A 15,078-nucleotide genomic window follows, 5' to 3' on the forward strand; every position below is an offset into this window, starting at 1 on the left:
AAGTGCCATGATTTAATATTTTCTTTAAAATCAGATCAGTAATGTTTTTAAACTTTACTTCAGTACAATCCACATTTTTTACAGCATTCTTCCTCTAGGAGCATTGCCTATACTATTCACATGGCACTTAGCACACATTATCTCACTTTATTAATATGTTTATGTATGTATTTCTGTCAATTACAGGCTTTACTCCCATCTATGCTAAATCTTTGTATTCCTAGAATGCAGCACAAAGTAGGAACACTTCATAAATGTCTTTTCTGATCGATTTTTTTAAAAAGGTACCTAGGGTGGCAGAAACAGCACCAAGTGCAACTCAGGAAACGAGTTCTGCCCCTGAGTTGTGGTTTGAAAACAAATGCTTTACTACCCTTGGGCATTGAGCTGAATTAGTTTCTAGGGCTTTCATGGCTCTGAGAAGTGAGTCTTCCAATGAGTGAGAATAAAACCTAGGTTATTACTATTTATTCTCCTAGAAGTATTTTTCTAATCCTCTTGGAATTGAAATGATCAATCAGCTTGTGCATTTATAGCAATTTTTGTGGCTTTCCCCTCTAGCTACTCTCCCTTACAATTATTCTACTCATTGCTCAAGAGTATGTCTCCACCACAGCAGGCTGGTGTTAGAAATCAAAATATATCTTAAATAAGACTAAAGACTGAGTATCCCTAATCCAAAAAATCTGAAATCTGAAATGCTCCAAAATCTAAAACTTTTTAAGCACCAACATGACATTCAAAGAAAATGCCCAGGATCGTGCACGGTGGCTCACGCCTGTAATCCCAATACTTTAGGAGGCCGAGGCGGGTGGATCACTTGAAGTCAGGAGGTCAAGACCAGTCTGGCCAACATGGCGAAACCCTCTCTCTACCAAAAATACAAAAATTAGCTGGGCCTGGTGGAGTACGCCTGTAATACCAGCTACTTGGGAGGCTCAGGCAGGAGAACAGTTTGAACCCAGAAGGCAGGGTTGCAGCGAGCCAAGATCATGCCACTGTACTTCAGCACGGATGACAGAGCAAGACTGTGTCTCTCAAAAAAAAAAGCTGAGATTTTGGATTTTCAGATTTGAAATGCTCAATAGGACAATGCAAATATCCCAAAATCGGAATACTTCTGTTCCCAAGCATTAAACAAGGGATATTCAACCCGTGCTGGCTATTTCCAACAGAACTGAATAGCTTGTTTCACCAATTGCAGGAAAGCAGGTTATTAAATAGAGCTTTTATAAATAGTGTAGACTTCATGTTACCTCTGAGAGCTTGCTGCTTAGAGAGGAGAAAAACATTTTATTCATGCAATACTTTTTTTTCTTGCTTTCTCCACTATTTGCTGAGTGAAAGTAGTATATCCTAAAGTTACTTAATATAAACCACATATTATAAATCCAGTGTATCCTTTCTATATACAGTAGCACTATGGTTATATATTGCCTAAGAAGTAAGTTCTTCCAAACATATTACCAAAAACAAACAAAAAAAATAACACATCTCTGTGTTGTGTATTTTCTAGTAAAATAAAATAAAACCTTTTTAGGAACTGAGTTCCAAAAAAGTTCATATAGTCAGAATAGCTTAAATTACTTTAAATTACTTAAATGCCTTACTTATACAGCCATAAAGCATTGCTTATTTTTGTTTAAATGCCATAATGTATTGGATATGTGTTTTCTGTTTATAGAGCCCATATATACAGTCATTTACAATTATTTAAGAATACATATGAAAAATATTTGCATGTTTAAAATAAAAAACTAAGAAAAATATTTGCGTGTTTAAGAGAAACATCAGCACTATATTAAATGAATCTGTCTTAGTGAAACATGTTTATGAAGTGATTCTACTAAGCATTAATTTGGCAATTAAATACACAATTGTCCTATATAACAAATAAGGTATAAGAGTAGTAAAAAAAATACCACTATCTGACAACAGAGCAATAATAATTTTTAATCCATTCTCAAAAAGAAGCTTTTACCTTTCTGGGCTTTAATTGTCTGCTCTTCAATTTGCTTCAGACGTTCCATTAGCTCTTCCTTTTCACGTTCTATTCTTTCCTTTTCCTTTTCTGCTATTTCTCTTTTCTTCTTTTCATTCTCTAATTGTGCCCTTAAAAGGAATTGCAATTGCTGTTACAAATTAATAGAAATATTATTCATGTGATGGAATACTACTCTGCCATAAAAAGGAACAAAATAATGTCTTCTGCAGCAACTTGGATGAAGGTGAAGGCCATGATTCTAAGTGAAGTAACTCAGAACACACAAATGCCGTATGTTCTCACTTATAAAGTGGAAGCAAAGCTATGAGGATGCAAAGACAGAGTAATATAATCAACTTTGGGGACTTGAGAGGGAATGGTTGGGAGTGGGGTGAGGGACAAAAGACTACATATTGGGTATAGTGTACACTGCTCAAGTGACAGGTGCGCTAAAATCTCAGAATTCACCATGATAGAACCCATTCATGTAACCAAAAACCACCTATACTCCAAAAACTATTGAAATAAAATAGTAATAATTGGAAATATTATTCACGTGAACCCTAAGAACTAACTGAATCGACTAAGAAGAAACGACAGCATAAATATTTTAACAGAGTTTTCATTGTATTATACTTGTGTTCAAAATAGTATATATAGTTAAAAGTACAGGACTACGACATACATACACTCATGTGTGTAGATAATGTGCTGGGTTCCAATGTATTACTTATTGTGAGTTCACAATAAAGACCATTGAGACTATTTTTTAAAAATATTAAAAAACTTAGACATTTAGGAACATCTTCAAAAGATGAGTTTACAAAACTGCTAGTAAAGTATAACTGTCAAATATATCCCTCTGTATAGAACATGCTTATATGGCACACTTTAGTGGGAGAAAAATTAGATTTACCATTTGCATATGGGATGAACTCTGACAACAAATTAAATGTCAGCACCAAAAGAGTTAACCACACAGTTGCCATGCCCCCCCAAAAATGCCATCTTTAGATTAACAGGAGCCCTCCACTGGGGAAATAATAAAGGACTAAAGGGAGCAAACAAAGGCATGTATCTTACAACAGGGAGGGCAACAATTTTCAATCATTAAAAACGAATTAATCCAAGTTAGTTTCTTGGGTAGTACCCATTTATGCCTAGATACAAGATGACAAATCAATTTCACTTCCTTTCACAATTCCATTAGAATGATAGTAGGTGGCTAATGATCTTAAAAAATATCATCAGAGCTCAGTGGGAAAAATGCCTTGATCATTTAGCTGCATCTGCCATGGGCCTGATGAGAGTGTTTCTTTTAAATAATACTGCCAAATTCATTCATCAAACATCTACCAAGAGACTACCATGGGTCAGAATCTATGTTGGGGGCCAAAAATATAAACAGAAATAAAAGTCACATGGGGAAACTCTTATCAGACAATATTGTTTACTTAAGTTGAATCAATATTCAAATCGCTACTTTAATAACTTAAAAAATCAGTTATGATTCCATCTCTGAAACTTACCTGAGTATGCTTTAATGTTCCACAAAAAGACAGCATTGCCAGCTGCTGTCAATTCTGAATTTCAAGCAAAAAACTCTGTAGTTTCTCAAGTTGCAGTCTCTGATAAATTTATCAGCAAAGTTTTGCTATCAAAGATTTCTCCCTTATTTATAAACCTAAATTTTAAAATTCCTGCAGCTCCTAGATACCCATTTGCCCCTAAAACAGAAAGAGAGCTCCCCTTTGGGGCAAACAAGTAGAGGTGTCACAAGTCAGCAAGAGGTCAGACACTGATGGTGACCTCCTAGTGCACCAAGTCAAAACATGAAGGGTCACCACACCTCACTGCTAGTTTAATGAATCCTCCCACCATTTAGGAATCTAGAGAGGCTGGGCATGGTGGTTCATGCCTAAGATCCCACCACACTGGGAGGCAAAGGTGGGAAGACTGCTTGAGGTTAGGAGTTCAAGACCAGGGCAACATAGCGAGACCTCATCTCTTCTAAAAATAAGAATAAAAAATCAGCCAGGCATGGTGGTGTGTACCCATAGTCCTGGTTACTCAGGAGGCAAAGATGGGAGGATCACTTGTGCCCAGGAGGTCAGCATTGCAGTGAGCTATGATCACGCCACTGTGCTCCAGCCTGGCAGGCAACTGAGCAAGACCCTGCCAAATAAAAAACAAAAAAACTAGGGCCTAGTGGTCATTCATGCAAGGGAAGCTCCATCTCTGTTCTGGAGTTCCCTATGCCTATGAGGTACTTTCTCAACAGCAAGGAGGAAGAGCCAGTAACTATTCCTAACCCCAGTACTTGGGCTCACTCTGCAGGACATTCACCTCTTTCTCTTCATCCTATTTCAATTGATAAAGCATATACAGGCAAAGAGATTTAAGGAGTTACAAGCTTCCACACTTCTCGAAGACATGAGTTTAAGGGAAAGTTTGTGTTTCCCAATCTCTCCGGGCAAAAGAAAGGCCTGGTGGCCCCCACAGCGGCTGCTGACCTTTCTGTGTTCTTCAGATAGCTAAAACACCAGGCTTTGTATGAAAGCTAAAGAAGCAAAAGCACAGTACTTTTCAAGTAATTGCTAGTATGGCCAAAAGCTATTCTTTTCCATGCCAGGTTGTCTGCCACCCTAGGATGTTGATTAGACTACCCAACCACTCCCCAGCCTCTATGCAATCACATCCAGTTCTGCCACAGTTCCCAAGCCAACTATCTTCCCCCTACTCCTTTCCCAAAGTCCCAAGACAATTCTCGAGGACTTACATTGCAAACCAGATCTCAACCAGAAGGCTACCATCATATTCCACCAACTAAGAGCCTTTCAGATCCAGCTCTGGCATATATGGCCCTTTCTGGAGATGGATGTGCTGGTTTTATTTACCTTTTCCCTACTGATGTTTCATTTGTTCTTCAGGGATGGAGGTGAAGGAGATATGGAAGCACAAAAAGAGAGAATCAAGATAATCTGGCTACATGCAAGTTGGGATTGGGAGGGGGTGGTGAATGGTCTTCCTATTGAAAAATGCAGTAAGTATATAGCAGATACTTAACCTGATAATAATATTTAAAACATGTTGTAGTTTACCGTACTCTGTGAGGCTCGTATCTCACATTTTACAAGAATCCTACCCTGACTATAGCCATCTCCAGCCAACACTTCATTCCAATAATACAAATGCCTTCAACTCTTTACATTACTCAGTGATACCTAGTTTTTGTAGGCCTGTCTTGTCTCCTTTACGAAACAAGAAGATCTTGCTGCTCCCCCAAAATGCTGTTCATTTGAGAGGACCTCACTGGCCCATAGGCACATCACAAATATTTTTATCTCTACATATTCATCTATACTGGCTGCTTATTCTGAACATATCTCTCCCTCTCTCTAACCTTCAAGCCTTAGTCCCACTTTCCTCACGAAGTCTTTTGTGATAATTCTAACAATAGATGTAGATATTTTTATTTGGAGTTTGGGTTTGAAAACACTCATTTCAACGCAGTTGTTCTATTTCAAGGACATAAATAACATTAATAAACTATTATTCCTTGTATTAACATGCAAAAAATTACTTTAGAATACCTTACTTTTTAAAGATCAAGCGGGTTCAATTACATTTTTCTTCCGTGAATATTAAAAACATATCCAACTTAGTTTATAATAATATTAGGAATTACTATAATGTTTACTTTTTATTATATCGGGTACTTTGCTAAATGCCTGTATACCACTGTCATGCTTTCTTATGAAAACCCTTGAAGGTAAAAATATTATTTTCATATTAACAGCAAGGAAACACAGGCTCAAAATTACCTGTTTGATGAATGTTAGAAGAGTAGTCAAACTCAGATTTATCTAGTTCCAAAGCATGTGTTCTTTGTATGACACTAGCCAGCCTTGATGCAGAATCTCCCACAGCTAACCTACAATTGGTGCCTGGATATGTAACTCTAAACTGTAAACTTGGGGCTTTCAGTTTTTACATGTGGAAACAATTTTAGCCATACAAAAACGTGCAAAAATTATGAGTCATAATTCAATTTGGATGCAAATAATTTAAGAGCAAAGACTACATGTAATAACCACCCATCGTGTATAAGGTCATTTTCATTGCCAAAAAACCCCAAAGTTATGAAAATTATAGGCAGTAAATATAGCCAAATATACCAAAGTATTGTAGGGAAAGAGGTCTCTTTGCTACTCTTTCCCAACTACTGTTCTTGCCCAAGAGAGTCTAGCAGCACAGGCAGCACACCGCTTAGCATTCTCCCAGGTATGTCTGCTGGCTACTTTGCCAGTGGGCTTAATCCAAATTGTTTCCACACATACAGTTGCCATTTCTCTCTCTCTGACCCGTAAAGCAGGGAATAAAGGACTCAGCATGTCATTTCTGAAAGACTGCCAATTCCTAGGTGACTAGAATAATGTATCTCCTAGGCATTCAAACTGAATAAAAGTTACTGAATTCCAACTAAGTATAAAGCAGCCAATAAATGCTTACTAATGAAGAACTCTAACATTTATCCGGGCTATGGATTATTGTGCCAAAAAAGAACCTTAAGTCTTCCACTTCCATCTAAGCCTTAGAGTAACTAAAATATAGCACCATTACCAAATGATACTAAGTAAACACACTACCTGTACTAGAAGCCATACAGTACTCCTCTATAAGCCATGAAACAGAGGACATATAAATATAGTAAGTTGAGAATGTAAATAACATACCAACATTATGAATGAGCAGAACAGTTAGGCATAATACAGAGTGATGAGTATGAGATATAGGAACTGTAGAAAAAGTAATTCCTCATTTATCTCATGCTAGAAGACCTTAAAGAGACAGTGAAAGCTTTAAGATGATTTTTAAAAATTAAGTAGAAACTGGCTGGACGCGGTGGCTCCCACCTGTAATCCCAGCACTTTGGGAGGTCGAGGCAGGCAGATCACAAGGTCAGGAGTTTGAGACCAGTCTGACCAACATGGAGAAACCTCGTCTCTACTTAAAAAAAAAAAAAATTAAGTAGAAACTAAAAGAAGTCTTCCCTTTGACAGAGGCAAATGCAAGGCTATGATGAATAAGAATGTACTGTATAGAAAGTAAAGCCCAATAAAGAGTATTTTTAAAAAGCATTTAAGATTAGAACCACAATGTAATGCTAAAGCACATGACCACAATAAAAAAGGACACAGCCCGTCAAAGTTAACAACCCATCATTACCTTTTTTTTTTTTTTAAGAGAAAGGATCTTACTATGTTGCATGTTGCCTGTTGCCCCAATTGTCTTCAAACTCTTGTGCTCAAGCAATCCTCCTACCTCAGCCTCCCAAGCAACTGGGACTACAGGCACATGCCACCATGCTCAGCTCACCAACTTAGTATCTTTAATAGTGGGATCAGTAATTATTGACAAGCTTCATACCCATATAAAAAATGTTTTGTTATGTGGTTAACTTCTCTAAGGCAGATAATTTGAGTTAATATTACAAAATAGGTAAAAATCAATAAAATCTCTTAATTACACAGAACAGTTGTTGAATAAGAAAAAAAATCATTCAATATAAAACCTAAAAATATAGTAGCAAAACGGTATCTAGCAGATGGCTTCCTTAATTACTAGATACAAAGTACCTTATATCCAATATTTAAAATATGTATGTTTAGGGCTCTTCAATTTTTTTTTAAGGACCTGCTCTATTTCTACAAGTATCACGTTGTTCCATAAAGATTTATGCAATACAGGTTAACTTTAGTCTGGCCTCTAAATTTTTTCAATAAAGCACAAAGTTGAAATTAATCTAAAACCAGATTTGGGAATAAATGTTACTGGACCCAGTAATCTGATTCCAGGGTTGATATGAATTTTATTCACTATCATTCAATTTTAAAAATCATCAATCTAATATATTTAACTGTTTCTTTTTTAAGTCTAAGAGAAACAGAGTTAAAAAGATGAGGGTCTTTGGCAGGGAGTACTGACATTACCCTACGTGGCACAGTGACATTCCAGTTGTGTTCTACAATGTCACCGACATTGTTTCAAAGTTAAATATTCAGCACACTCTTACCCTGAAAAAATTAAGAAATACAAGTCACAAGTAAAACAATTTTGAAAATTTCAAACTACTATACCTAAAACAATGTCTATCAGTGAAAAGCAAGAAATGAGTCACAAAAAGCTATTTTCTCCAAGATATCTGTCAAAGATTTCTAACTTGAAAAGTATACATACTTGTGTTAAAGGATAGAGTGATAGTACTGTCTTTGAATTTTAATATAATGAAAATACTAAAAAATACAAATTTAAGGTACATTTAAAAAGCTGAGCAGTCTTAAATTTTAGATAGTTTACTCCTATCAATTAAAAGTGAAAGGTCCAAAACTCCATACCTTTCCAACTGCTTCTGATGTTTCTCCTCCCTAGCCTGAGCCTTCATCTGTTGAACTTCAATAGTATCAGGCTTCCTTCTTCGCATGTATAGTTCATGGTTTCCCATACATAAGGCCAAAATCCGCTTATTGATTCTCAGACGAGGTGCATAAAAAACAAAATCCTAAACATAAAGTATTCTGAATTTAAAATCTTCCTGAAGGATATTGTCTCTCATAACAATCTGTACTAAATTTTAACATGAGGTATGAATTTTAATGTCATATTACATATAGTTTAGAAATCAAGAAATCATACAATTTCATAACTCCCAGTGTGTATGACATACTTTCACGTAACTGGTCCCTCACCTTTTCATATCCTACCAGTTTTGTAAAGAGGCTAATATTCTTATCCTTGCAATACATTAAATGTAGTTTATTCCTTTTCGTTCTCCAAAGTAACTATGAGTACCTGTTCCTTATACGCCATTTGCCATTAATGTCAAAATTGGTTCTTCGTTCATGGCTGTAGAGTTTTTTTTAACCTAGAATTGGCTTTTTTTTGGTTTGTTTTTTTGAGACAGAATCTCACTGTCACCCAGGCTGGAGCGCAGTGGTGCAATCTCAGTGCACTCCAACCTCTGCCTCCCAGGTTCAAGCAATTCTCATGCCTCAGCCTCCCGAGTAGCTGGGACTACAGGCATGCGCCACCACATCTGGCTAATATTTGTATTTTCAGTAGAGATGAGGTTTCACCACGTTGGCCAGGCTGGTCTCGAACTCCTCACCTCAGGTGATCTGCCACTCTCAAGCCTCCCAAAGTGCTGGGATTATGGGCCTGAACCATTGCACCCAGCCTGTTCTCCTTACTTTTATCTTTCCAATAATTAACAGGGTTAGGATACTAGAGTATACTTGACATTAGAGGAACTTTAAAAATCTATTTAAATAAAAAGATTTCTTAAGTTAAAGGTTTCAAGATACAAAAATACAAAGTTCATAAAGCAAAAATGTATAAACGAAGTTAATTTAGAACAGGGCTACCTCTACTAAATTCTAGTCACCAATGAAGAAATGCTTTAAAACTGCTTCTTAGGAATGGTGATTGTTTTCATTAGCCTAATAAATATTGCCCATTTATAACTGAATCTCAAATAAAATAAAATTCTAATATTTACATCTTACTTTAAAAAAATTAAGCTTTGAATTTTTATTAACATATATTATTTCGTCACCGGGAAAGCCGACCTATGGAAAGAGAGCGTTCCTCAGAAGCAATTTAATAAATGAACACTGTTATTCTTCAAGTGATATCATGGTCAAGTAGCAGATACTAAACAGTTAATACACAAAACATTAAAGAAATTACTTACAGGTGCCTTTTTGTCGATTGGTTTTATAACAAATTTTTTGTCATTAAATGAAATATTTCTGATTTCACTCCAGGGAAAACCAATTTTAGGTGTTAACCTTAAAAAATGAGAGCATCTCTTTAATTAAAGGCAGGAAACAATGAATAAAATTCCTGTTCAGGACCTAAACTGTCTGAATGACCAATCTTAAGAGTTCCAGATTTTCAAAATGTATTAACTAATTCATAACTACTGTTGACCTTATCTTTTAAGGGGAAAATTGATAAATCACATAAAACAAGTAACTGTCCAAAGATTTCATAAAGGTGTCATGAACCTTAAAAGCAGTATATTTTCCTAAAATTATCTTAAAAAACTACCTGGTGACCCGAATGTAGAACTGAGACTCTTGGGGTTTGAACTAGCTGTTCGGTTTTTATTCTGTTTGGATTCAAGCTACAACTACAGTTTCAATATGTGTAAGAAGGGGGCAGAAAAAAAAAAGGCCTTTATACCTTCTCATGTGAATTATGGGCAAGTTACTGAATAAAAAAAAACAAAACAAAACAGTACTTCCTTCCTGTGTTTAATTTGAAAATGTCTGGATATTCATGAACATACTAAAAATATTTAATTTTCAGTATATTTGAAAGAATCTTATGGTATATAAATTATATCTCAACTTAAAAATTTTAAACACTCACATACATAAATATTTGCATAAATGGTAGAGATGGCATTTAAACTCTTGAGACTATACATAGCAGCTGCCTCCTTTTTACCATTCTACACACAAAGACATAGGGAATCATATTGGAATAAGCGATTTTATTTCTGCCTTTTCATGTATTTTACTGTTTCAGACTACCCACCAAAAGCATCACTATTGTCCTACTGTCCTAATAACTAAGACTGAGAAATGATTTCGACACCCATACTAGCCAGAAGACATCTTTTAGCCAGGCTTCTGACAACACAGCATGAATTTTTACCTATTTATATTCCTTTTAGTTCTCAAGCAGAATAGGTATTGCAGCACAGCAAAGTCTTTACTACGTAAAACATTCTTTACTCAATATGCATGTGTTATACTGCCCTCTCGTGGCCCCTGATATAAGTCAAAGTAAGCTGCTTAAAACGAAGACTGCAGGAATGCAACATAGTATTTTAGATAACACTATGCTACATTTATATGCTACTTTGAAAAATTCTAAAGCAATTGCCTCATATAATTCTCACAACAATCTTGTGAGGTAAGCCTGGAAGCTAATACAATAACATTTTTAACATTTAAAAGAATTGCTCCAATATGTGCCTGAACAACACCAACCAAAAAAATGAAGAAGCCAGGCACAGTGGCTCGTGCCTGTAATCTCAGCACTGGAGAAGGCAGAGGCGGGAGGATTGCTAGAGGCCAGGGGTTCAAGACCAGCCTGGGCAACATAGAAAGATCCCATTCTCTAAAACAAAAAAGAAAGATTCAGTTCACAAAAATTAGTCTTGAAGTCATTTTTCCTTTTCAAAAATTTCTCTTCTGAATGACATAACATTCTAACTTGCTTTGTAATAAAAACATGAGATATTAAGGTAAAAATAGTAAAATGCTCTTGTTTGGAATAACATATGCTTTGAAAGTAGTATTTTATTAGATATCTGTAATAATAAAAACTAAAATTCTGGAGCCAACCTAGAATAAAGAATAATGCCTCAGGAAAAGGTACTAATTACTGGCATACACTTGGATGCTTATGTGGTATGGTAAATAAATTCAAGTCTAAGACAATTGTAGTTTTAATCCTGAAAAGAGTCTGATGTATTTTATATTGCATGTGTATGTGTACAATATACTGTCTCTATATAGTATTTACCCATGTATTTATATAGTATATATATAATATGTATATGTAAATATGTTATATATAATAAAATATTGATGAATTATATGCATATAATAAAAATATTTGGTCAATTTCACGATATAATTACAGTGTTCAATATGCATAATACAGGGATATTCTATTGTATTAATGTCCAAACATATTCAAAACAATTCCTATATATAAATGTTCAAAAAAATCCTCTAAGATATAACAGACATATTTATTGAATTCATTCTCTCATTGCTCCTGATTTCTTATGTATGTTCAATTTCAACCTATTTGTCAAGCATAATAGCATTTTACAGAATTATTTCTCATCTATCGAGGGAGCAAATTTTAATTAAGTTACTAGACATAACTCACAAGAGCTAAAGCAGCACAATACAATTAAAAGCAAATCATCTCATTTGATAAATACACTGAAAAGTAAAACTCAGAAACTGCAAGGTGATAAGAAAATGGAGATAAAATATCTACAAGTCTATGTAGCATTAACTAACCTTTTAGTTTACAAATAGTAGTAAGGGTAATCAAGACAAGAAACTACTCTGAAAAACAAGACATAAGATTAAAGTCATTTAGACCACTAACAATGACTAGTTCACTATGCAACTAATTTACTTACTTGTCATCATGCTCATAAATATTCAGACCCAAAGCATCAACACCTAGCCACAATTCAGTTCCCTTTTTATTTTTTATTTCAAAATAGTTGACTCCATACATTTCTAGATCTTGTGCAATCTTCAGGTATTCCATCATAGAATCCTCCCTGGTGAAATAAAACTAAATGTAATTTATTTAAGTAGGAGCATATCAAACTAAAGTTGCAAAAATACCTGGAATTAAAAATTAGTACTTTACAAAAGTCAAATAATCTTTTGCAAATAATGTAATAATAATGAATGTAATGACATGAAATTAATTTGAGGGGGAAAAAAAAAACATAGAAAATAGCTACCCAAATACCTTAACATTCCTCTATGTTCTTCATGCCAGTTCTGTATTCTTTCTTCCCACTGTTCTTTTGTTAGTTTGTGTTGTTCCAATACACTAAAAGGACAAAAAAAGAAAACCCATTATAATGACTTTATGATTCAAAAGCATACACTTTAAAAGTAGAGAATCCTTTCAGTAACTTGACTGTGGTAGTTGTCAGACAAATTAATAAACATGACGAAATTGCATAGAACTAAATTACATACACACACAAATGAGTGCAGGTAACACTGATGCAATCTGAATAAAGTGGCTAGACTGTATCAATGTCAATATCTTGTTTGTAATATTGTACTGTAGTTACACAAGATGTTACTATCAGGGAAGGCTGGGAGAAGGTTACTAGGGATCTCTCTTATTTTTTAAAACTGCATCAGAATAATCAGTAATTATCTCAAAGTTAAAAGTTCCCAGGATCCTTAAATTCTCTGGAATAATACTTGCTCCAAAAAGAGATTATAAAGATAGCTTATAGGAATCCAAATATTTCAAAGGAATAAAACATTAAATAAAAAAATGGCTCATTGATAACAGAAAAAGTCAAGACCAGACTGAAAACCAGAATTCTTGGGCCCTAATTCTTCCTTTATGTATTTACTTTTTTTGCTACAAATTTTGTTGTTTTAGGTAGGTAATACTTTCAATTAAAAAGTAGAATAAAAAGTCATACTCCAGTCCAATACTCCCCAAATAACTTGTTTTTGTATCCTTCCAGTGTTCTTAATTCAAACGTGAGCAAACACAAACATTCTTTTTTTTTCTTTTTTTTCAAGATGGAGTCTCACTCTGTTGCCCAGGCACAATCTCAGCTCACTGCAACCTGTTTCCTGGGTTCAAGTGATTCTCCTGTCTCAGCTTCCCAAGTAGCTGGGATTACAGGCATGCGCCACGATGCTCTCAGCCTCCCGTGTAGCTGGGATTACAGGTGTGCGCCATGATGCCTGGCTAATTTTTCTCTTTTTTTGGTATTTTTAGTAGAGACAGGGTTTCGCCAAGTTGGCCAGGTTGGTCTTGAATTCCTGACCTCAAGTGATCCACCTGCCTTGGCCTCCCAAAGTGCTGGGATTACAGGTGTGAGCCACCATGCCCAGTCAAATACAAACATTATATTCCACTACTACTATTTTAACACCAAATCAGCAAAGTCAACATGCTTATAAGTTACCTACTATGCACACTACAGATTATGATTTCTGTTCCCTTTGGCTCATATGATAATTATTCACCTTTATTTACCACATCCTACTTTACTGACAGCAGAAGCTCTAGTGTTAAAGTATTACTATTTTACTACAAATCTTGCATGAAATCTGGGGATTTCTTGGCAGTATAAAGGAATGATAAAATCTCCCCCTGGACAAGTTACATACTACTTAGAGTACATTCCTTACAGGGGTCTGGGACATACTATTATGTTCTTATTATACTCTGCTCCTTTCTCTAGGCATCTTTTCCAAGCTCTTGCTTTTGGGGAGAAGAGTTTTATCTCCCTTCTTAGAGCTTAGGTTTCTAGTTTCTCGTCTTTCTTGCTGTCTGGCCTCTGGGCTTGCAGAGAGGCATGCAATCAGCCTTGGAGACATAATCCAGTGCAGTTGATTGCTTACCACAATTATATGCCCAATGCTAGTACTAAAGAGGGCCTCAAAAATTTGTAGAGTGAATAAAGGAATTAAAATAATCAATTTTTCCCAATCCCTAGATTTTTTTCTTTTTCAGAGACAACTTTGCTTTATGCACTGTCCGTTACACACTAACCTCAGTTTCCATACTTGACATTCACTGCCCCCAATCTACCACTATCTGGCTCAAACACTCAAAACTCTATGGAAACTGTTCTTTTTCTTTTTCCAAGACAGAGTTTCATTCTTGTTGCCTAGGCTGGAGTACAATGGCATGATCTCAGCTCACTACAACCTCCATCTCCTGGGTTCAAGCGCTTCTCCTGCCTCAGCCTCCCGAGTAGCTGGGATTACAAGCATGTGCCACCACACCCAGTTAATTTTGTATTTTTAGTAGAGACGGGGTTTCTCCATGTTGGTCAGGCTGGTCTCGAACTCCCAGCCTCAGGTAATCCACCTGCCTTGGCCTCCCAAAGTGCTGAGATTACAAGCGTGAGCCACCACACCGGCTGGAAACTGCTCTTTCTAAGGTCACTACCAATCTCCTTATTCCAACAGATACTTTAGTTCTCCTCATACTTGACCTCTTGGTACTATTTGGCAGTGCTGACCGCTCTCTCCATAAAGTATTCTTTTTCCTTGGCTTCCATGACATAATACTCTTCTGGTATTACTCTTGTTTTCTGAGACGGAGTCTTGCTCTGTCGCCCAGGCTGGAGTGCAGTGGCGCCATCTTGGCTCACTGCAACCTCCACCTCCCAGGTTCCAGTGATTCTCATGTCTCAGATTCCCGAGCAGCTGGGATTACAAGCATGCGCCACTGCACCCAGCCATCTTCTAGTATTGTTCTTGAATCTCTGGCCA

The 15,078-nt window shown here is 36.0% G+C and overlaps 1 protein-coding gene across 4 annotated transcripts in view; it reads right to left on the reverse strand.

The window, feature by feature from the left end:
* RDX (radixin) overlaps positions 1–15,078 on the reverse strand; it is a 96,329-nt gene that overhangs the window by 44,564 nt on the left and 36,687 nt on the right. For 2 of the 4 annotated variants that reach the window (XM_011926685.1, XM_011926686.1), the window contains 5 exons: positions 12,566–12,649; positions 12,222–12,368; positions 9,738–9,834; positions 8,383–8,546; positions 1,982–2,112 (listed from right to left, as the gene is read on the reverse strand). In XM_011926685.1, coding sequence (XP_011782075.1) covers positions 1,982–2,112; positions 8,383–8,546; positions 9,738–9,834; positions 12,222–12,368; positions 12,566–12,649 — 623 coding nt within the window. The remainder of the gene's footprint in view (positions 1–1,981; positions 2,113–8,382; positions 8,547–9,737; positions 9,835–12,221; positions 12,369–12,565; positions 12,650–15,078) is intronic. The other 2 variants (XM_011926688.1, XM_011926687.1) reach the window with 2 other exon arrangements.

Source organism: Colobus angolensis, unplaced genomic scaffold (genome assembly GCF_000951035.1).
Source record: "Colobus angolensis palliatus isolate OR3802 unplaced genomic scaffold, Cang.pa_1.0 Scaffold7, whole genome shotgun sequence".
NCBI classification, from domain to species: Eukaryota; Metazoa; Chordata; class Mammalia; order Primates; family Cercopithecidae; genus Colobus; species Colobus angolensis.